The 24,984-nt window shown below is 37.0% G+C and overlaps 1 protein-coding gene across 5 annotated transcripts in view; it reads left to right on the top strand.

Annotated features, from left to right (window-relative positions):
- SH3TC1 (SH3 domain and tetratricopeptide repeats 1) overlaps positions 1–24,984 on the top strand; it is a 71,617-nt gene that overhangs the window by 34,870 nt on the left and 11,763 nt on the right. For 3 of the 5 annotated variants that reach the window (XM_080373382.1, XM_080373386.1, XM_080373385.1), the window contains 5 exons: positions 1,288–1,438; positions 3,606–3,728; positions 4,012–4,162; positions 5,046–5,242; positions 5,459–6,227. In XM_080373382.1, the coding sequence (XP_080229508.1) occupies positions 1,288–1,438; positions 3,606–3,728; positions 4,012–4,162; positions 5,046–5,242; positions 5,459–5,689 (853 nt within the window). In that variant the 3' untranslated portion in view covers positions 5,690–6,227. Of the gene's footprint in view, positions 1–1,287; positions 1,439–3,605; positions 3,729–4,011; positions 4,163–5,045; positions 5,243–5,458; positions 6,228–8,430; positions 10,125–24,984 lie in introns of those variants that run through there. The other 2 variants (XM_080373384.1, XM_080373383.1) reach the window with 2 other exon arrangements.

Below are 24,984 nucleotides of genomic sequence, written 5' to 3'. Positions count from 1 at the left end.
TTCTTTAATAGCCCTGAGTAATGATATGTGTCTATGATGAAGTAATGAAAACAGCGATGTCCTTGGTGTCACCACTTCCATTGTAAATTACTGTGGCCAGGCCAGCAGATGCAGCCTGACCTGTTCCAGCTGCTGTGCTGGGTTATGAATTTTTATATGCTTCTGCCTGCTGCAAAAGCAAAAAATCTGTAGGAGGGATGGAAGTAGCATTCAGTAATTGGGCTGAGCTGAACTATTTCGCCTACCTTGCCTATCCTCATGTTAACAGCTTGTTAGCAGAGAGAGGACTGAAATGTCAGGCTTATTCCGTGGATCTTTACTTCCTTTCATGAGTACAAAAGGAGGGACAGGTCTTTTCAATTTCTGTAAGAATCAGAAAGTGGTAAAAACTTCTTTTTCTCTCAGATCAGATACTTTATTGAGACAGAACTGAAATCTTGATAGAGTGAAATATGTGGGAGCACATTACTTTTACATTTGCTTTGGATCTCTTTGGAGGTCTGAGCAGGGTGTTCTAAAAATGCAGTGTAAGGATTCACCGTAACTGCAGTTCATATGTTATATCAACGTTTGTGTCTTCTGCTTGGAGGAAAATGCATCAGGTCAAAGTAATGGGAGTCTAACACAAGACAAAGACATACCAAGTCTGGGGCTTCTGTGTCTGGTATAATGCAGCATAAGCTCAATCAATCTGGCAGGTCTTTCCAATGAAGAGTATGACTGCACTTCTGAAAGCACAGTACCCTTACACTTAAAGTAGATTGCATTGCCCAATGATAATTTAGGTGCTTCTAGAACTAGTTATGTCATGTCCTGTTCTCTTCCCCCCTCCCCTTGCCCCACCCCAAGTTTTTCTACAACTGCTGATTAGTCTGCTCTAGTTTCTCAGATGCCTAGGTGATCTTAGGAAAAAAAAAAAACACCTACAGATGCTATTCCTTTCTGAGGTTTCTAGGGAAAAGCCATAAATGATAGAAGAGCTAAAGATGAGGAAAGAGTTTTTACACCTGTTGCTACCCTGAGGCAGGGGAAGGACACATTAAACTTAACTATCCTGAAATAATATAATGTGATAACAATCTAAAGGAAACTCAGATTGAACAAAAAAAGGAAGAAGGCGGCTGACTTTGCTAGCTACTAGTGTAATACAGCTGTGGAAATTATAATTGTGCTTTGAATAGGAGAAACAGATTGTCTTTTTACGTTAACATAAAGCTTTTCTGACTACGAAGAAAACCATCTGTAATTCTGAAGAAACTCTGTGATTAGCAGTTTTCCTTGTTTCAGGGCTTACAGGTCAGCTCTGGAATATACCAAAAGAAGCCTTGGAATATTTATAGATCTCCAGAAAAAAGAGAAAGAGGCATATGCTTGGCTACGGGCAGGAAAGATATATTATTTTCTGAGGCAGAATGAGCTTGTGGATCTTTATATTCAGGTATGTCGTCAACACTTACAGGCACGCACATGTTGTCAACATGGTGCAGGTGGCTTGGTAAGAGAGTGAGTAGAAATAATTCAGTAGAACAATCCCAGATATTTTTGCTAACTGATGTTCTGAACATACAGTAACACCACTTAATGTAATGCTTAACAGTCGAAAGTCTCAGCATTTTCCGTTGGTGCTCAATCTTAATCTGTTGCTTGACTCTGGAAAGATTTTGGGTGGCAACCTTTCTTTAGTGCCTGCTCTGTTTTATTCTGTGTATTTCTTCATCATCGTCTACCAATTCTACAGCACCACAGCAATCAAACCACATATGCATGCTATATGCTGGTGGATAACACATAACAATCTTAGCATGCTGGCTTGTGGGCCAGATCCCCAGGAAAACAACGTAGCTTCTTCAGGAAGCATTTCCAAAGCACCTAAAGCTTTCCTTCTGTGCCTGTGATAGCATGGCACAGAGCCAGGTCAAGCTGCTGCTGGCTTTGCAACACTGACACCAGAGGCATGTGGCTTGCACACCTCAGACCCCCTGCAACCAGCTAGGACCTGCTGCAGCTTCTACTGCTGTGCTAACACAGATTGAAAGATGACCTGTGGTGGGGATCTAGCTCTTGCCGCTGCTGCAACTGGATGATCTGGAGTGTTTTCAGAGCTGCACTGCAGCCCAGATAAGACTGTCATCTATATGGTTTTTAGGCATTCACTGAAGTATTTGGGAAATTAGTTTCTTGGTTTTTTTTAAGGAGTTAAAAATACTTCTTTACCATTATAAGGGAGAGTGCCGCCTTGAAGGGCAGGATATATGCAGAACCTAATATAGTAAGATCTGAGTCTTGGCTGGTGTATGACTGGTACCAACATATAATATCTAAATAAAATAATCAGACACCTGTTTTTAAGAGATTTTTTTAAAAAAATCTACAAAGCAGGAAAACATAGGAAACAAGTTCATATTTAGAATGTACTGACACACAATATATGAGGCTGCTTTGATTGATTTTTCTCTCAGTTATATTACATTTTTGAATACTTACCAGCAAAATGGAATAAATGTGTTTACAAGAAGGGACTGTGCTATATGCCTGTTATTTCTTTTTCTTTTACTAAATCATTTTAGCTGATACCCCCAAGTCAGTCACCTGGTGGTACAAAAGCCAAATTAGCAAGTGGGATGATTTTCTCTGCTTTATTTCCACCAAAACAAAGAATAGGCCAGGGACATGCATATGTATTGTATACTGTGCATCTATAGAACTTAGTATTTAGAGCAGAGAGTCAGTGCCTGTCCATGAGGAAAGTCTCAAAGCAGGAATCTGCCCACTAAAAGGTTGACCACTGTGCCAGTAATTTGTGGAAGTCATAATATCTTAACTTGCATGTAAAACATCATTGCTACAATATGATGCAATGGAGTCCTTAGGTGCCTGAAGCCAAAATAGGTGGAAAAGGTTCACTGCTTTTGTGCTTAAGTTGAGAGCTGGACTTGTATTAATTGAATGCAATTTGAAAACTAAATATCATCAAGCCAAAGCAAGATTCTCGATCTTGCTTTGTGTAAAAAGTCCCCTTTCTCATTACTACTTATCCTATCAATAACTGAGTATCCTGTATTCTTGCTTTGGGGAGGATGCATGCTGCCTCTCATGAAATCCTTTCTTCTAACATGGGCTGTATTTTTTTTTTTTTTTTTTTTTTTCAGAAGAACAGGATAGCGGAGCTGTATTTATTTACAGAATTCACAGGCTTTTAAGTCTGCACTGTTAGTAATATCTAACTTGCAATTGGAATTTATTTATATGATGTTTGCTCTAATTCAAATTTAACATAGCAGGTATCAAATACGCTGTGTTTTTAGGGTGCCATGTACTGACAAAGGTAGCAGGATATTACTGCTAGAAAAAGGGAGAACTGTAATACTATGTGTGCCCAGGTTGTTACTTCTTTGGTAGCTGCCACTGGCTTGCTCGAAAAGAGGGTACCAAAAAACAGAGCATGGGCCCATCAACTACAGCCTTTCCCATCTTATAATGATAAGAGAGGCCTTAATAAGATGATTTTTTTTTTTCAATTGCTAATGCTTATGATTTTTTTTTTTTTACTAAGAAGTAACCAAGATTTATATTCTTTCTTTCCCCGTTCCTTGTGTTCTTTTCAGGTTGCTCAGGATGCTGCTCTTTACACAGGAGATCCAAAGTTAGGAATGGAATTGTTTGAAGCTGCTGGAGACATATTTTTCAATGGCACTTGGGAAAAGGAGAAAGCAGTGACTTTCTACAGGGTTTGTGCAGTTTTTCTACTTCATTGATAGTTATGTACCTTCTTACTGTAGCAGGTATTCTACAAATGCTGAACCAAAAGGTGAACCTCTCAGCAGTTTATAACCTATTGGAGCTGAGTACTTTATCATGGTGTTAGGAGTTGAAACAGGCGGTATCTATTGTGTGTAAGATATGTTATAAGCAAGGTGCAAAATGAAACCTGAAATTGCTTGACATAACATGAATGGAAACCTGTCAATGTGCCTGTTGGGGTTCAGCCTAAGATGGTGTTTTGCATTTCAGGACAGGGCTCTTCCACTTGCCATTCAGACTGGGAACAAAAACACTGAACTCAGATTATGCAATAAACTGGTGGAACTGCTGGTGAATCTGAAAATTTATGAGGAAAGCCTGGAATATGCAAAAGCATCTCTCATGCTCAGTGTAAAATTAGGTAAAACCAACCTGAATTATAGTGGAATATGACTGCTTTCTAAAATACAGCAGAGGTCTAAAAAGTTGTCTTCCTTTGAGTTCAGTCAGATTTCTTGTCAGGGTTTCATAGCAATACTGTCATTGCTATTTTTGCCTCTGTTCAAGAATGAACAAGTTTATTACTGCCTCTTCTAACTCCAAGTTCATACGGAAAAACCTTTGGTAGAGCACAGAATTAAACTTGGAATTCCAAGTCCAAACTGAGTGTGCTTCTAATAACTCAGATGTAATACTGATGAGTACTATTGTCCCAAGAGGCTTTTGAGTGTCATACTTTCAGATTTGCTCATAGCCTTGCTAGTGAATAGACCTAGGATGAAGTAATCAAAAATGAGAGAGATGGTTTAAAAAATGACTATTCTTTGAGTTTGGGAGCTGTTCAGCTGATTGGGAACCATCTCACCCCTCCATACGACCACAGACAGGTCACTGATCAGTCTGAAAATCATTTTTTGTCATAACTTTTGATGTAAAGTATGTACTGGCAAGGGAGTCTTTAATCCCATTAGCTTTATTTCTTTCATTACTTTCATAATAATTTATGGTCTTTGTAACTAGTGAAGGGTATATATCTATATATGAGAGACAAATGTAGTTATTTCTTAAGAAAATCCCAGACACCCTGAAAACCTATGGCAGGAAATCCAGGAATTCTGTGGGATTTTTCTTTAAGGGCAGGTTTTGGCCATGTATCTCTTTAGCAAAATTAGTTTTATTCAATAAAAGTTCAGTAAATACCATATAGAAATAAAATTAAAAAAATAGTATAGATGTATTCTGATTTGAGACAATTTGCCTATTTTATCTCTTTGGTTTTATCCTGACATATATTATCTCATTAGGAAATCAGCTAAATGAACGAATAGCTTATCATCGGCTGGCTGCCATCCATCATCATTTGGGTCACTGTGAACTAGCTGAACACTTTTATTTAAAGGCCTTGTCCCTTTGTTCCTCTCCTCTGGAGTTTGAGGAGGAAACACTGTATTACGTCAAGGTGTACTTGATCTTAGGAGACATTATATTCTATGACCTTAAGGTAAGAAATACTAAAAATGACTGCAGAAAATAATTACACAGAGTAATGTTTCATAGGTTTTACCACATCTTGGGTTTACGCATTTAGAACGTAAATAATAAAGTAGGAAGTTCAGAATCTACAATATTCTCATTTGATACCTAATAAACTGAGCTTGCATGTTCTTTTCCACCAGTTATACTACAGAGGGTACTATCTTTGTGTCTCTTATTTCAGGATCCCTTTGATGCAGCAGGCTATTACCATTTGGCACTTGCTGCTGCCATGGACCTGGGCAATAAAAAAGCTCAACTGAAGATTTACACAAGACTTGCAATAATCTACCATAACTTCCTTGTGGATCGGGAAATGTCTCTCTTTTTCTATCAAAAGGCAAGAGCCTTTGCAACAGAACTGAAGATTAGGAGGATAAATCTAGCTCCTGATCAGTGTTATAAGAGTCCATAAGTATATTTGGCAAATGCAGTCTAACAATTATATAAGTATCTAGGAAAATACTGCACTGGCTTTGTAGGAGGATGCAGAATGCATTCATGTCTCCTTATGCATGTGCTGTAAGCCAGAGCCAGCATCCCAGACTAAATTACCAGTTTGTATGACCATGAAAAACGTTTTATTTTCTCCAATATATACAGTCTTGATCAGCCTATGAACTAAACCCAAATCCCAACAGTCTTTATTTAAAATATTTTTTTCTTTGCTATCTGTTTCTGCCTAGCTGGATACTGGAAAATCATCAATGCATAGATGCAATGAAAAACATTTAATGAAGTGTTTTAGAGGAAATAACATTCCATATGAATTGTGGCTTTCTTTGCATGAACTAGCTCTTGTATAACCTAGCTCTACTACTTTCATGACATCAAGTAAATACACTTGCACAAGCACATTAGGTGGGGTATTCAAGAGCTGGTTTGATCCAGTTCCCCAGACATCACCCCTCGTTTCCTATCAGATTAATCTACTGCAGCACTTACAGCCAGTAGTTAAGATTTATCTTCTAATTCCTGAAAATACTTCTGTACATGTTGTAATAACTAACTGGTTTCCAAAACTGAAGTCTCTAGTAACATGTAAGCTGTAATTTTGTGCATTTCAGTGGTCATGTGAAGTCCCTCTTTCCAAAGACAAATTATCTGTTTTTAACTGACTCTTTTCAGAACTGTCAGTTCTCTGCAATAATTTTACAGCATTTCCTACTGTCTTGCATGTAACTACATTATGTTCAGAAAAATGTACTACTTCACTTTAGTTGCGAAAATTCTAAATTGTTAATTTTGATAGTTCTAAATCTTTGCTCCTCTAAACACTTTCATACCAAAGCTATGGTGGAAATGACATATTAGATCATGCTGTATATTTTGAGAAGAAATGCCAATGTCTGTAAAAGTCTGATAATATTGTGATTAAATAATCAGATACATTTTGAAATTATGCCTTTTCATTTTCTGTAAGAACTTCATGCAGAAACTGCTTATTTTTTTTTAAGAGACATTACAAAGAATGGAAATAGGGAAGAGTCTTTGGAAGATGTGCACACAGTGTCAGAAACCAGCTAGAAGCTGTTTGCTACATACTAATTTTATTTGCTTAAACTGCCAAACCTGGGGAAAGGTGCAAAAACCAAACTTTTTTCTGGTCTGTGTATATATGTAATCTCATTGCTTTGGTTCTTTGTCTAAGAATCTTTTTTTTTTTTTTTTTTTTTTTTCCCTCTAAAATCTGTCATTCACAGCACATTTTGAACACTTTCCATATTTATACTCGGGTATCTGACATCTGTCATCTTTTTGACCTTATGAATTCTTCATTAGCTTTTTACATTCCCTACAGGAAAAGAGGATAGTTATCTATCATCAAGATAGACTGACACTTAGGATGCTCTCCAGAGAGGTGGGAAGTAAATCTTCCTCTGTGTGTTGTAAGCACTGGTCTATATAACAGATAGTTGCCACTATCGTGATAATCGTGACCTCTCAATTACCGTGAAGAGATTTGACTTTAGGTAGACAAGGTAACTTCACAGTCCTGTACTTGGCTCAAAGGTCCAGAAAGTGAAGTGAGGCTTCAGCCCTATACCTTCGAGCTTAAACAAGTCTTATTTTATATTTCTAGAAGGCTCCTTACACAGTAAGCTTTGCTTTTTTGTTTTCTCTTAATGGTGTAAAGAGAATTTATGCGTGTTCAATTTCATGCTGAGGATTACATAGGTAAAAATAATGAACATGATAGTGCCTTGCTTGTAAATATGCAGCATTATTAAATATATCTTGGCACTTTGCGTTTAAAAAATGAAGTTTTATGTTGGTTAGTGAATCAGACTTCTAATGCCTTGATTGTAGAAATGTGTGTACTGCTCAAAGCAATTCCACAGACAATTTTGGGTTGTGCTTGTTTGGTTTTGGACACTCACAATCAGACTGTAACTAAGCATTAAAGTTGAAAGTTTCACTGTTCAGGTGTCTTGGGAATCTACTTTGAAGGCTCAGATTCAGATTGGTGTCGTATTGCCCCCCTAGTATGGGAAATCAATAATTCCGTATCCTCTTCCTTATTTTGATCAAAAAACTCAACATAAGTCCTGCATGATCTCTGCAGAGCTGGGAAATTTGTAGACGTTGCTCTCTGTTCATTAACTTGCTTTTCAGTGCTTGGCAGTCTATTTTTCCATCTCATTTGGCTTTCAGACTAGATAAATTTATAACCTCTCTCTGGTTCTGATTGCTGTAATCACAGGCAGCCTCTTTGTATTCTGGTAAGGGAAGCTGCAGTTCCTAATCTGGAATTCAATTCTGCTGATAAGACCTATCTTTTTTTTCTTGTATTGCTACTTCATTTTGTTGCCTTGATTCCACGTAATTTTTGCTTTCATAGCAATCCAGTTCCTTATGATTAATTCATCCATTAATGTTAAATTGTGCTTGGACAACATATAACACACTAAATTTCTTGGCCATTCCCTTCAAGCCAGTTGAACAGCATACAAAAATGTATCCAGCTTTTGAAAAAGCAGTACCTGACTTCCCTCCTTGCTCTGATGGCACAGGAATTGTTTCCCTACTTAGTGCAAGTCATAGGCATAGGATTTCAAAGAACTGTATTCCTGTTGGATATATAAATGGCATTTTAGGTTTTTAAAATGTGTTTAAAAAAATCCGTTAGACTTTTAAACATATATTTTTCTCCAGGAAGCACAACATCATTTTACAATTCTGTGATAAATTCAATGTAATTGAACAGCAAAGTTGGAATTTACGCATTCTGGGAGGAACTAAATATGAGCTAAAGGAATTTACTGTCAAGATCTGTTCCCTTCGATCAGGAGTGGTAGGATTCATCTTCCCTACAGCAAGCACCTGTTAGATGGTTCTACTCTCTTTAATATCGGAGAATGGTCAACTCTCTACAATGTAGAATTTTATAGGTGGGTGACATGAATCTTACCTTGTGTGCTTCCTGATTCAAGTCTTTATAAATGGAAGCTTGTTTATTTGAGATATAAATGTCTTGTTTTCCCATAGCTGTTATGTAAATAATAAATTTTGGCTAGATAACTGGTAGAACATTCTTCTAGTTCAATGAAGCAAAAAGGTAGAACAGCATGGAGTCTAGATGCCTTGCAGATAGGGTATAAAAAGCATACGTCTGCAGGGTCTGTTTGTTAGAAAAGACAGAGTGTGGGATGTTTGAATGATAAGTAAAAAAGACATAGGCAGCATATGTAGATTCAGAGAGCTTCTACCTAGAACTAGTTGTGTAGCTAGTCAGTAGCAAAAGTTTGATACTCTTAATGAGCCAAAAAAAAAAAGCCCTGCTGAGCTGTTAAGAGTTCTGCAGGCACGGACACTGTAGGTGTTTCTGTTTGATTTGAAATAACAAGGTTCTACTTCCAGGAAGGTATGAAGTGGGGCCTGTAAACAGCTACATATCTAGAACCTTGTCAGATACAGTGCCAGACATTTGTGGTGTATTCTTATGCAGGAATCGTATACGTTGCCAAGTGACACTCCTTTCTTTTTAAAATGGGATTACAGTAGAGAAGGGAATGGTAGTGATGCTATCATGGTGTGGAATACTTAATTTCTTGAAAGGAGTGACTTCAACCCTCATGCTCTTCTCCAACTGTAGAAGCTCACATTTCTGAAGAGGAAAATACAGAATAACCTACTCAGTAGGCTAGGGGCCTGTCTGTCTCTCCTGGTCAGATAAAAAGACATGCCCAACACTGCATACTCTCTGGGTGTCTGTAAAAGAGAGTGTACCCCTTTCCTCTTGTGGTTAAGGCATTCAATTTAGAGTAAAGGGAGGCTGAGCTCCATCACCTATGCTCTGAAAGACTTGCATTAAGCATCTCTTCATAAAATTGTCTTTTGAGTGGAAACTGGCACACAGGATTCCTGGTCGTTGGGTATCCATTAGTCTTGTTTTTTGCTAGCGTAAGAGCTCCACTGCTTTCTCATGTCCCCATTTTTGCAGCTTTGGCCTCCTCAGAGAAGATAAGCCTGCTTCATGCAGGGTTTTTTCAGGGTGTAATCCATTCGGTTTTAACACTTCATTTTTTTGCAGGATCACCAAGCTATAGAGTTTGCCAGTCGAGAGAGCCTTTAGCCACGTGGTGGCACTCTCTAGCTTTACATCAGTGGCCTCCAGTCCAGAAGGTTCGGAAAGGAATTCAGAAAACTGAGAAAGTAACACGTTGTTCCTCCATCACCCTTCCTTTCCAACTAAAATCTATTATCTCTTTAAAAACCAACAAACCAACCAAAAAAAAAAAAAAAAAAGAACCCTGAAACCCCACCCATAAAAACCCCCTTAAAACTGATGCCTTCAAAAATGATGACCTAAAGCCTAGCTAGGTCTTCAAGTCCCTTTTCCAGGACAAGCGAAAAGACAGATCTTCCCCAGACAAGCATCTGTGTGCTCTGTTGCAAAGGAAATCTGCTCCAAGAAAGCAATGGAGCACTTGCAGGGAGTAGGAAGAGTTGAAATAATAATTCTAAGCTAATTTTAAACGCTTGAAGTTCTGTTCACAGACAACCTAGAGAAAGTTCACTGCTTTGATGTAGTACACAGCTTTATTTGGTAACAAGAAAAGTGGAGTGTAAATACAGAACACTGTGGCAGAGAAGAAACGTAGTAAACGAGGTTAGAGGCAGGCATGTGCTGAAAAATATTGGTGCTAGTTTAAAATGGTCAACTCTTGACAGCTACTTGTTTTGTCAAGGGAAATTCCATATGAATTCCTTTGTATGAGCCTGCTGCTATAGTATTCTATGCAGTGATGTTAAAAATAACCTACAGAACAAAGTGCTTTTTCTGAAAATATACCAATGAGATTAACAGAGTTACTAGCTGTTTTCTCACTTAATATAAATTGCCTGCCTGGTTTTATTGCCTGCTGAAGTGTTAAGGAGATGTTCCTCTAAATATTTTGCTTCTAATGCTATTCTGCCTTCATTTTGCCATTTCAGATAATGAAGGGAAGAAAAAAGATGTTTAATTTCCCAAAATGTTTATCTCTATCTGGCACTTCAATCACTGAGTGGCAGGCTAAGTTGCCATAACAGTGCACTGACATACTAAACGGATTGTATCTTTCCATGAAAAGGCAAACTAAACAAGATTATTCTGACGTACAGTATCATAAAACTTATATGCCATTTAGATGCTGAATTACTTTAGAGAGTAATTTTGCTGGGAAACTTGAAAATTTTCAGCAGGTGTTTTTCCTGATGTAGCAGATGTACAAAATCTGCTCAAAGTAGCCTTTCTTTGCCAACAGAAAGGAAAATTCTGTTCAGAAGGGAATTTCACCATTGCACGGAAAATATTTAATTTTTTGGAAGTTAGAATGGGTATGATAAATGGAGCATTTTTGCTTTTCTAAAAATAACACGGGTTCTTTCCAAACGTTTCCTGAAGTATATCTAACACCACTGGCTGGTGTTAAGATACTTGTGTTCTGTCAGTCAAGTTATAAACTGGGGGAGAAAGAAACTTCTCAGGAGCCAATCCATTCCCAAACTGGGGAAAGACTTTAACAAGAATTATGGACCATTATCCACCCGCTCATAATTTGCTTGAAGTGCAGATACATTTCTAGATGCCTGCCTTTTCTAACATATGCCATAGTCGTGTGTCTGAGATGCCACACACCCGTTTCTTTCTCTCCCTTCAGAAGGAGATTTAGCACAGTACCAGTGTAGCTGGGCACTTTTTGCAGTATCAGAAAGCAACAGCATATGGGTATTAGGACATACAAGCAAGAACCGAAGAAATGACTGAAATTGACCTTGAACCAAAATATTGCTGTCTCTTCTGGAGTTCTTGTACGTTTTGGCCTTTGGTCATGAATAATTGTGTGTATGTGGGTGGGGATGTTAGGAGAATTGGGGGCTTACGTCTAGTGATGTAGTGAACCCCCAAGTTAATTTCTGCATTTTCCCATTATTTCTCTTTAGCGATTCATATCCTTTTAATAATGTAAAATAATTCCAAATACAGTTACATTGTTGCTGTTCAGTGCCAATGCAGCAAAGTATACATATTTGCTTGAAATTTGAATGTAAATTAATTACTTTTAGTCTATTTTCCTTTTAAGGAGTTATTTTCAGCCTTGAACAACCTATGGTTTACTGAAGCAATTTTATTCTCAATTCAGAATTGAATTACTAAACATGATTGTAAAATGTAGTCAGGATGTTTTTTCTCATGTTTTCAAAGTTGACATTAATACTAACTATGCAAAAGCATCCAAATTATACAGAAACAGGACAGTAAAATAAATACATCCACTCTATCTATGAAACTATTCCCTAGGCACTATTATTTCTAAAATTTTCATTTTTGGCATAATTCTGTACTTATTTCTTTGGTAATTTAAGTGATACGCACTGCAATTTTCTTTAAATCCTGAAGCTTTGTCTCTTATTGCTCAGAAGACTTAGTGAAAATTCATACATTCTTGTACCAATGAATTGAACTCAAGAGAAAACACTTGTAATTTGCTTACAAAGTAATCTGAAAAGTTTTTCTTTTATGCTCTGCTGTAGGTCTGTCAATTATACACTGTATAAAAGTTCTTTTCTGTTCTTCCTGCATACCAGAGATAACAATAATCTTACATTGCAAACTTACAGCTGAGTAAATATGTTGTTCACCATGAAGTAATGATAATTATAGGACTATAATATTGCTCTTCCTTTATTTTCTGAGATAGCAGTCATTCTGAAAGTTTCCCATTTTATTTCACTTCTAGATAAATATAGGTTTCTTAAAATCTTGAAAAGCCTGTAACTACAAGAAGTTTCAAGAAAATCAAGGTGTGTGTCAGCAAGTATCTTAGCCTAATAATCTGTCCTTTACTAACAGGTTTTAATGTTTAATGGACGTGTTTGTTTCTCACATACTTTTTCTCCTTTCAGAAATAAGTGGAATTTTTGGGTGGAATGACTTTGTTAGATTTTTTTTTTTTTTTTTTTTTTTTGTGCATGTCTCTGATTTTCTGGGCCATTGAACAGATGATAACGCTTTCTTATTAAATCAGAGAAAAGTCATCCTTACTGTACCTTTTGCCAATTACATTCACTCTATTGCTTTCCTTTTTTAGATACCATTTTTACTTCGGTTTAGGTCTGCCAGGCTTTTCATCACCCTTGCCGGATCCTGGGTATCTGCCACATACCAGTTAATGTTGGGAAAAAATCAATCCTATTTCTAAGAATGAGTCTAGAGAAAAGTGAACTAATTGGTCAATGTTTATTTTAAACAAAATTAAGTCTGGTTGCCCGTTCTCTGATTTACCAGCGAAGTGTGGACTTTCTCCTATTAAAAAGTATTTCTGTCATAAGCTTTTAAAAAATTGCAACTTGTGTAGGAAAGATGTTTTGACACATGCTACCAAAATTCTATGCCTATGAGCAAGCTTGAGCTACTTGCAGCTTGTAGGGGTAAGCAGGCTCTGCAATCTGTATGCTTCATGCTGTTACAAGGGTCAAGCAAATGAACCTATGAGACTTCCAGCAGAAAATAAGAGAATAGCTTTGAGAAGTATGAACAAAGCTTATCCTTGGCTGAAAATAAGGAAAAATGGGAGGGGAGCTACTTTTGAATATGCTGCTGCATCACATCCAGTCTCCCATACTCACAGTAATCATATTAGAAGCTTCAGAATTTTCTGGTGCTTTTTGTTAAACAGCCCAAACCATGTTTTTTAATTGGCAAGCGGCAGAACTTAAAGCAGTGCACTGACTATGTTTCTCTATGATTTTGGTCTTTGTAATGTGCAAATATCTACAATTTTGCAAGCTGCTTGTTTAGTGCTTCTGAACTTTACTTTAAAATCTATACTTGGATTACCCAAATGTATTTGTTGATCTCTTCTGAACTCTCTTATATTTTTAAATTAATTTGATAAACCAATCCTGTATTAAATATGCTGGATATGGTTTATAACAAGTTAAATCTAATATAAACTTAGGTTGAGCACTTAGAAATTTAGCTTGCTGCCTTTGGACCTCCATGTTCACAAGTTCAGGTTTTACTTTACCCAGTTGCTGGACATGAAATTCTGATTTAAACAATACGCCACAATCTCAGTTTATATAGATCAACTAAGCTCCATTAAAATAAAGCCCCAGATTTGGGTGAAATTAAGAATTTGAGATTTGGCTAAAGGTCTATATCTAACATGACACTCCCTTGCCACAGGAGATTAAAGCTAAAGTGCTGAGGTCCTGCATAAAGGCCCAAGTTGACTGAATCTCCCTCCCATTTGATACCTCCTGAGCAGCTCTGGTGTGTGGCTCTGTTTTCCTGTGTGAGAGTCTGGAGGAGCAGGTTATGTGGGCATAGACAAACTGATGAGAATTCCTTAGTATTGTGTTTGCACTAAACCATGAGGAGCACTTCTCCGCAGGATGCAGAAGTTTTTTGGCATATTCCTTACACATCCTTTTTCTTGGTTGTCCTCTCAGTGACCTTCCTCTCCCCTTTACTGTTCTACAAAATATTAGAGGTTCTACTGGAAAGAGGGCTGCAGAGTAGGACACATTTTACAGGATTTGGTTTATAAGACCCATTAGAGAGGTCTGATTCTGGAAGAAGGTCAGAAGTGTGTGCTCTGAAACAAGTCTCTCACTTTCCTTATAGTTCAAGATCTTATGGAACTTTTTGTCTTCTGAAAAAAATCTATAATCCTTGTCTGATTCATATTTCTGTAATTAGAGTCCTCTCCTATTCCATAATTCCTAAGCCAAGATACAGTCTGCTTTGTTTGCATTTTCATGAGGCTAACACTTGGCTGATTTTATTGGAGTGTGATTTTGACAATTTTTGCTTGGATTCTTCCTTAATTCTTTTGTTATCTTATGCAGAAACTTTGCACAGTTAGTCTATCAGACTATACGAAGGGTTATCAATGAGAGGATAATTTTATCCTGCATTTAATATTGAACATTAGGAAGACAGGAAATTTTGAAATTGAGCCTTCAGTTCCCCTGAATTAAGGGAAAATATAAATAAATTTGTAAACGATTTTTATTTCTTAAAAGCGGTATCAAGGCATATTTTCACACATTCTTTTGTAATTTCAGAAAATTTAATTTAAAGCTGAAAAACAGCTTAATATAAGGGTTCAGATTAAGCAAGCACATATATTATCAATGTCTATCAGTTTAAAATGGTCTTGTGACCATCTAACAGAATATGCATTTGGTGTTTTATTAAAGTAATAATATGTGTGGGATACTCAGCGGTGTTTTCCCAATTGTGGTCAAAGTAGTTTGGAGAATTCAAACATAACAAAAACAGTTTCATGACACTTGGAGATCCTCTTGTTTGTTTGTTTGTTTTTCCATGTCTACCTAATACAGTGTTACTACACTACTTTTAATGACTTCATTTCTACTCCAGAAAAAATTAAACCTGTGCATTGAACAAGCACAGGAAAGCAATCTTCATTGCATCTTCAGAAGTAGTATATTTTTTTCTCATGGGCTTGATTAGTTATGCCACAGAGACTAAAGAACAAAGCTGTTAAACCCACTCCAGTATTACCAGTAACAGTTTAAGTGAAGAGGCTCAAATGCGTAACTGAAGAATGTGCGTGCCAATAAGATTAAAGCATTCATTAGCTATATTTCTATATGAAGATCTTGGAAAAAGTTTCACAGATAAAAAAAAAGTACAAAATGTGCAAGAAAGGGTACAAAAAATTACAAAAATATGGAAGATTGCAGACCAAGATTTGGTATGATATGTCTATGTTCAAGATCTTTTATTCCAGCTCAGAAGTCCTTTGTCTTTGTATTTTTGCAAACGTACAATTCATGTTAAGATTTTAGCCCTATTTTTATTTTGCTTAATGTGATTGCAAAACTTATTTTCATGCAGTAGAAGGAGGATTGGAACACTATAGAAGATATGTGAAAACAAAGATAATTGTTACACCTCATGGAATAAAGAACCAATGTTACAACCCTTGAGTTCCCCAGGCCTACAGGTTCAGTCAGCTGAGTATAAATCTTGGCCAGCGTCTGAATTTTTACTATCATGTTTAGTTGCTGTAACCCATATTATGGGGTGTGGTGGAATGTCAATGTTTAAAATCATCCATGTCTTGAGGCAATACCTCTGAATAAATGGTGGGAAGCAGAAAAGATCTGAAAATAACCCGATGCTACTTTTTTTCCTTTCAAATGCTCAGTCCACTAAGGGGAGGTGGCTCTTCTTTGCTGGGTGCAGTCAAGTATTACTTTTCATTTGGTCCATACTCTACTGTACATTAAAATCATGTTCATTCTTTAATGCCATCTTTCATGAATAAAAGCAAACTAATAAAAGTCTCTGAAAGAACTCACCATTCAAATAAACTGTTTCATTATTATAGAGGCTTAAATCTTCCCTTAGAAATAGTTTATGTACTTGTAATTGAACTTCTTAAAATAAAAGATCTTGTTACAAATTTATTTCACACACCCTTTTCCAAAGAACATACAAATTTGGTTCAGTCCCAAGAGCCTACTCTTGGCTGAACTTTTTATTATTATTATAAAGAGTCTACTAGAAAAGCACAAAGTCTCTGTGGTTTGGATTTGACAACGTTGCAACTCCTAGATTACCATTGTTCTTACACTTGGTGAAATCTGTAGTGGTAATTTAGGTAGCCACCTTTCTTCTGGAGCCTCAAGGCCCTCAGAAGTGGGATTTATTTAATAAAAGACATAATACACACCACTAGTGAGAGACACAGTAGGAAATACCAAGATGATGTTAAACTGTCTTAATGCTCAGAGGTCAGAGTTTGCCAGGATAAGTACTTTCATGGGACAGTGGATGAAGATGAAGTAATAAATGCCAAGCTATGTAAAACACTGTCCTATCATACATCGTCTTGTACAAGAACATAACGTAGTAAACGTGATTTACTGAAAATTTGAAAATAAGTTCCTGGGACTTCATACTACCAAAATAGAAAGGATTTCAAACAGCAACCTTCAAATAGATAATTTTGAGCCTGCTTACATATTTTGAAGAAATCTGGATATCTGTAATTTGCCAATGATGGCAAACAGAAAAGGGGCTAAATGCGTTTCTGAGTGTAGGATCAGAATTCAGATCGCTTTGAGAAAGGAAACTTGTGTTAAAGACCTGTGTTATGGAGAATAAATGTGGAACGGGAAATAGCTGACAGGGTGACAGAAGAGGATGAAGGATTGTAATGGGTGACAAGTCAGACAAGAATAAACATTTTGGCTGTAGTGCAGGAACAGCAAGCTTCGAATTAGTAGAGGTGTCATGGACAACAGAGAAATTTATTCTCTGTCCAGTGAGATCTTGGATGAAGAACTGTATCCAGTTATAGGCGCAACGCAAGAAAGCTGTTGACAAATTAGAGCATAAAGAGGAACAATAAGACTTATAATTTTAGAAAATATGAACTTTGAGGAAGGGTTGAAGGAACAATGTTTGTTTAGTCTAGAACAGACTGAGGGAAGATGTAATAGTCTTCACATTGTAAAAGCCTTTTATGAAGAAGATAGCTCTTCTCATCTGCAGGGAAAAGGAAAATAAGATTTATATTGTGTATTTTCATAACAGTAGAGTAATGAAGTACCAGGATCTGTAACATAAAGAGAGTCTCCTTTTTAAAAACAAGTTAGAAAAATTTTTAAGTTGTATTTGCTGTCCCTCAGGGCACCAAGGGTGAACTGGATCCCTAGAGATCCTTCTGATTCCTTGCATTTGCTTGCTTTCAGGATTTCATTTGACAAAATAGAACAGCTTAAGCTATGGAGGGATCAAAAGACTTCCATCTGTAAACGTCCCAGAGCCTAGTGAATATAAGCCAAAGGAGATGGTGATTCAGATTCTTTCATGTCTAGCTGTCCGACCTCTAACTAAAAGGGCATTACTTCACTTGGTTGCATTCTGTAGGGACAAACCATGCTTACATCACTAGAGTGAGAGATAGGGGAAACCTGTTTTCTTTCAATTTTGTAAGGTTATAACAGTTTCTTTGGCACTGTCAGTGCTGATGTGTATGTGACCAGTGCCAAAGCTGTAAGCGTACATGAGGTTTAATCAGGCTGAATCTGTTCAGAACAGATTTTGAATGGTGGTTATACCAAAACACTGGATAGATGCTTAGTAAGGAATCCCATATCCTACAGTGACTGAATGGGCTTTGGTATACCCAAGCTAAACAATAAAAAAACTTTTTGGAAGATTTAGCTTTTTCATTGTATTATTCTTGTGCTCAGACAAGCTTAGTGCTTGTGAATGGAAGCAGATATGACAGCAAAAGAGACAGACACAATTTCTTTATCTACACAGACACAGCATGAAATACAGTGGCAATGCTGATGCTCAAATGCTTTCTCAGTTTATGGAAGGATACTTTAGTCTTCAGGCTGATGCAGAAACAATTACTTACCAAGACTGATGGTTCTGATACAAGTGCCTGCACACTAGGAAATGAGAGAAGAGTGTAGGCTAAAGAACAGCTGTCACTGACATCTTGGACTTGAAACTAGAACAGAAATGTAACATCCATTGCATGTTACTGATCTGTTCAGCAACCCATTTCCACTACTAAAACATTTTTTATAAGCAGAATGGGTTTATACGCATAACTTTATTTCACCTGCATGCAAGACCCTAATTTTAACTGAAAAATGCAGCTACATTCAAAATTTTACAATATTTATCAGGAAGAATCAGTTTCAATAGTGGGTCAAGGATGACAGAAACTTTTCCAGCATTTTTTCTTGTTATGTGTTTCTACTGGCTTACATCTCCTTTCCATCCATCATCCTCAATGGAAATACTTCAAAGTATTACTGTGTAGGCTAGGCAGATGAATGAATCGGTCAGATATTAGGTGCTTGACACCAAAGCTCCACTCCTCTAAACTCATGCTTATCAGCTGCTTAAAGCAGTCTGAAGTCCATAGACACTTGCAATTTTGGCCACTGTATTCTTTTCCTGTGGTATAACCATAGTTCCCACATCACAAGTGGCTCAAACCTCATATCTAAGTCCCATCAGGATCTGCTAACAAGACATTCCTTTGCTTATTTTGGTTTATGCCTTAATCCAGAAAGTAGGTTTGAACTTGCTTAATAAATCAGTTTTTTAAAAAGAATTAACTGAAAGAGGCTGCTTTCCCTAACCATCAGGGACAGTTAATTTTGGGGAAGAGGTAACAGAAAATAGAGGAAGTTCTATCAGTATGTTCCTAACAGACAAATAAGACTGTGAAATCATAGAGTCTCTCTGGCTTTGTGGTTTACCATAAACTGATGGGCACTACTACTGAATATCTTCGTACTTACCCTAAGGTCCCAAGTAATCATATGAGGGCTTTGCAGTTCCAAAACTAGGTTCTTATTGGGAAAAAAGAGTTTTCTTTCAGAAGCGGAAGTCACACAGTAAAACAGCAGGGCAATTACCACATGCCTACCTTTGCTGGGTCTCAGCTGTATGAAAAGCACAATGATCCCAGTGTTGTAAACTTCCATTACACATCCAGTAGGCTTTGTTGATTGTCCTACATTGGCCTTTCAGCTGTGGGCACTGTGGTCTGAAGTTGATGAAAACTCTGGCAAACACCCTTGAGACTAAAAGACAACTGCTTTTCAGTGGCTACAGTATTACTGTGAAGTTTACAAAAATATAATCAAGCATTCCATTGTATCAAATCAATAATACGTGCAACAAATTATCTGTATCACTGCATAACTCTAAAAATCTAAACTAATGAGAGCTTTGTTGTGTTTAATTGGTAGAGTACTTGCTACCATACTGATTTTGCCAGCTGAGAGATTTGTTGTCATTGAATTTGGTGTCCTGTTTCAGATATAAACCAAGAAATATACCCTAGAAAGTACACCATTTTTAGCCACTGAGTTTATCACCTTCATTGCCAAGGGAAATATTTTCAAAATTGAAAACCACGCAGGCTTTATTTTCATACTTGTTGAAAAAAAATTTCCACTGCTACACAAACACAAACACACCCGTGAGCACAAATCCTCAGTGAGGTAATGGCAAAGCTCAGAAGCAAGTCTGCAAGAACTGAGACTTCCTTATGTGAACAAAAAAATATTAAATTTATAGGCTGGGTGGCTGACTGCTATCTCCGACAGGTGCTAGACATAAATTAGCAATAGATTTTTTTTAACTACTGCATTCAATTTTCATTTCTCTTGCTGTTATTTATAGAATATGCCTTTGATCCTAACTACTATCTTTTAATTACTCTTACTGAGCTCCTTCAATTTTAATGGATATGTGTATTTATGCCTGAGACTAGTGGACTGAAAAGACAACACTGAGGCTATGGTTTGCAACCATCATGTTTGCTGTTATGTGGCCTAAAGGAGAATGTGGTTCTGGTGCTGCTCTTAAGAAAATCCAGTCTATTACTGTAAGCAGTATGTTTGATCTGAGAAGATTGAAAATATTATTAAAAATTACTTTCCTTTTGGTGAAAAAGTTAAGTGTATAAAATATTAGTAAAATAAAGTGTTTAGTATAATTTAAAATTTTTTGCTGTTCTATAGAACTGGTCACTTAGTGAGGACTGAGGAAGGAAGATTGATAAATTCCTTTCTTTCCCCTTCTATTTTCACTGAAAATTTACTCTTTTTTATTAAGTTGTAACCTGAAAATCCAACAATTCCAACTGCACCCTCAGGCAAAATGGCTGTTACCATGCATATAAAAGGAGACGGCTTCAAGAATATTTTATCTGTGGGTTTCATAAAAACAGATTTCTGAGGACAATTTGATCTCTCTCCAATGGAAAATTTATGTGGAATTCTGAGCCATTTTGAGTTACAAAATGATACCAGTGCTGATTGTATTTATCCATGGAAAATCTTGACCTACATAATAAGGCCTAAAGGAAAGCAAAACAAACCCATTTTCTGTAGGAGAAAACTATGAAGCTGGTTGTGAGAAGAACAGCTTATGTAAATGAGTTTCCAACCTCTCATATAAACAGTTTCTGAGATCTTTACCAGTATTACCTAGACTGTTACAGAGCAGACAGTACATGGAGCAGAGATCCTTGAAGCCTACAAAGAAAACCAAAAATCGCCCCTAGGAGCTCTGAAAAGAAATTCCTTGACACACATGTCTATGTACTCCCAGGTATGCCCACAAAATTACCTCTGTAGAATGAAGACTGCAACCCCCTTCCCTAAATAGTTCTAGTCTAACAGCAAAGGTGACACAACTAGTAAGAATTAGAAACATTATAATGATATGAAACAATTCTAATGATAGATGTGGACCACAGAAAAAGGCACACCATACTGAAGCTTCTAAGAAAAGTCACACAGCCACCAGTGAAAACAGAATGAGTAAGGAACATACCATTAAAAAACCAAACAAACCAAAAATCCCAAACCACAAAAGCCCTTAAAAACCCCAAATTACCATGATAAGTATCAGCATGGGCTGGAGAAATCACTGTTCCTCAGAATTTTATGGCTACAGAAAATCAGATTCATTCTGTCCTTCCATTCAACAGTATGGACATCTTTGACATAAGTTATGCATAAGGCAGCTTTTTCATGAGCTCTTTGAGAAGGCAGACACGCGCAGTCTCTCTCCCTGAGACACAATGATATCATAAAAATGCTTACTGTGAACAAAGCTGCTACCTCCAATGGTTTCTTGGGAAATGAAATGTCTTACAGTGTAAGAGTCTGGGACACATACGGATGTATTACACAAAAGGATGTATTGCCAGGTATAGGTATATGACTGGTTTTCTACCTACAAGAAAACAAGATACATTTTGACTTGGATATGTGTTGAATAAAATGTAATGCACTCACAAGCCTAGCTGAGTGCTGCTTTATCAGTCTCAGAGAAAAAACATTTTTGAAAATAGAGAACACATAGATGGTAAGTTTAGGATAGTGTAATTATTTTTTTTTTACATTTTCCCTGCTTTATGAAATCTTAATGATAGCACTGGACTAAAGGATAATGTCCCTAATATGAAAAAAATAGAGAGCATACTGAAAAACAGCTGCTTGAGCTTGTTTAAAACTATGTATACAATCAAAAAATGGTACCAATTTATCTGTCTATAGCATGTCAGATAATTTCTAGGTCAAACCAAAATGAAAGACCAGAACTCCTACTACAGCAAAATTCTTCATTATGCTCCCCCGTAACATGGTAATTTTTTTGTATTATTGCGCAGAATAAATATTCTCCTATTCATCAGGGTTTCAAACTCATCAGTGAAGAGGCATGATCCAATGCCAAATGGAAGCAATGGAAAAACTAGGACAGAACAATTACCCTTGAGTAAAAGTTGAAACAGTCCTTGGAGGAGGAAGCCTGTTGTGAATAAAGTTGCTTCCTTATGGAACGGGTTTCATTGAATGGATGCATACTTCCACAATTAAAACTGTTCTCATAAGCGAGGTACATTAATTGCAGCAGACCTTCATGAGGCTGACAAACTAAAGGTCCTACATTACCTTCTTTGTTCTCTGGCAAAAGCACGGTTGCTACATCTCAATTAATCTACTCATAACTACTTGCTGAAGGGCTTTTAGTAATATTCTTGAAATAAACAGTTAGAAGAGAGAAAATAAATATCTAGAATTAACATGTATCATTTGAATATCAAATAGGATATTGAGGAGAAAGTTGGCAAAAATAATGCAAATCTTGCTAGTGTTTTCTACAGGAGAGAGATCAGAACAGTCTGAGGTCCTTAATTTCATACACATACACTGAAACAATTTTAGGTTCTTTCTTTCTGAAATTATACTTTTTTCCTCCCATAATGCAATTGGTATCATCAGTTTGGTACTGGTGCAGTGGAATGGAATTGATGACACAGGAGGATCCTTGCCCAACCCAAATGAGTCTATGTAATCAATCTTCTAGCTAACACAGATTTTCCTGCCTCTCTGGTAATCCTTGCTATGCAGGCTATGTTCCTTTCTTAAGGGAAGAGATACTCCTTACATTTAAAAAAACACAACCCTTTGAATGCAAATAAAATGACTAATGCTTCTTTAAGCTCATAGTGGTTCCATGCAGTAACTTAAGTAAGAGGCTATTAGTTCAACTGTGACTGAAAACCAAAACCAGATGGATTAACTTGTTAAAGTTCTCACAAAATATAGCTATGAGTTATGGTCATGGTGGGGAATACATTTCTTTTTCAGTTGCCTTCTTTTAAGCTTCTCTTTCAGCTGTTTCATTATACTAGGCTTTTAGAAAATTGTTGAATCTAATCTCTTCTAAAAAGTCTTCCTGAGTAAGAGGGAAGGAGCAGATGTTAGTTTCAAATGTAAAAATGTAGCTAAAATTTGAAACACAAGTTTGCTAGGGACAATTCATAAACCTTACATGTTCTGCTGCACTCTCTTCTGTCAAAAAGAAGGCAAATTTGAAATACAGTTACAACAGCAAAAAAAATACATTGGTCTCCTTTTAAAAGTATATTCTTTTTGAGTCTTTGCATGAATTTAGGACTAATGAATTAATGTGATGGTGCCTGCTGTTCATTGTTCTCAGTTTCTACGTGAACACACCTAGTGAAACACACTCATCAAAGCTATTTGCCGTAAAGATACCAACAGTGTGAATTGTAAGGGGCTTTATCAGGAAACAGGCAGCTAGATATCCAGCTTGGTAAGGACAGTACAATTGTTTGCGTGCCAAGAAGCACAACTTTATATGCGTAAGGAAATTTTAACAGGAAGATGACATGTATTGCATTTCAACTCATAAATGCAATTTTTTGGTTGTAAAGTGCTCTGAGAGTTCTGGCAGAAGAAGTATGCTTTTGAGTCCCACTCCTGTTCACACTGGAGCCAGTGGGAAGGCCTCCACCGCTGTCAATGAGAGAATGGATTTGTTGGATTGTTCAGTATGTTTTAAAAATGCTGTAGCCCCTCTCAAATTCCTCTGAGTCTGAAAAGCAGTGTGGATGGTCATTCCCTGACAGAAATTACTGAAAAGGTTCATCAGGACTCATTACTCCAACATCTTCCCACCTTACAATATGCCTCAACTGTAACTGTTAGGGTAACTGCCATGCCTGTCTGGCCTTTCCTTGGTCTACTGGGACTACCAAGTAATGTGCCACTACAGAACTTTGGAGCTAGTAAGTTGAATCAAACTTCATCTATTGTATTATAAAATCTGAGTCTTGGATAAATATCTACTATCAATTTAATTGGTTTGATTGGCGATGTAGATATCTACTGACAGGACTGAGGTACCAAACAGTTATTAGATGAGAGTAAGGTTAGATTCTGACTAGCTTCACTTTTATTCAAAAGGAAATAAGGCAGTCCAGAGAGTGTCAGTTTGGAGAGCTATTCAGTCTCCCAAGCTGTTACCTTTATTACACATAGCTGAGATTCATCTCATTCATCCCATTTGATGGGATTCATCCCATCAAAACCCATGGAAAGACTGCTGGTGTGTTCTGAGAAAGATGAAATAAACCTTTTTTCAAGCTCTCAAATGAAACAAGACACAATGCATATGGTTTCTCTCACCTAACTTCAAGGACAGAATTCAACTGTCAGTTGAATTGTATCAGTATAGACTGTGATTTTTAACACCTTAATGGATTCAAGACATCTACACAGGGCTGCCAGGAACAACAGAGCACATGAGATAGCTATGCCCTTCTGGACTGTCAGTGCCCTTTTGCAGACCAGATGGAATACCCTGGAGCAGCTCAAATGGCAGTAGATCCATATGTGGGCAACTGAATTGAGTCCTAAGCAGCTGCAATGTACATGTGTACATGTAGCTCAGGTGTGCAGGTTAATCTTAATATCAATAGATTTAATACACCAGTAAAACACAGAGAATTATTTGTCTAATCTGAAAGTAAATGCCCACATTTTACCAAATGAATTGCACCTTAAACTCCATTGATGATACTAATCACATTAACTAAACATGCTGCTGTTCTATAACTCAAGAGTCCGTAACAATAAAAATAGCTAAAGTCTTTGTTTTGTGGTTGGCCGCTGACACTGCGCTGAAGTTTTTGTTTCTCTGCCAGTGTCTCCAGACTGATACATAAGGATTTTCTATCCTCAGAGAACTGTTATGGCTCTCCAGGTCATATAATTTTCTGTATTTCCCCCAAATTGAATAAAGCTGTTTCAGTTTAACCCTAGACTTAGATATCTAAGAGGGAGCTATCAGACTGAAGAGACATACTTCTTAGTAAGACA

The sequence above is a fragment of the Falco punctatus genome (genome assembly GCF_963210335.1).
Source record: "Falco punctatus genome assembly, chromosome: 1".
In the NCBI taxonomy this organism is placed as follows: Eukaryota; Metazoa; Chordata; class Aves; order Falconiformes; family Falconidae; genus Falco; species Falco punctatus.
Note: the sequence above shows the minus strand (reverse complement) of the source record. Positions and strands in the feature narration are given on the sequence as shown.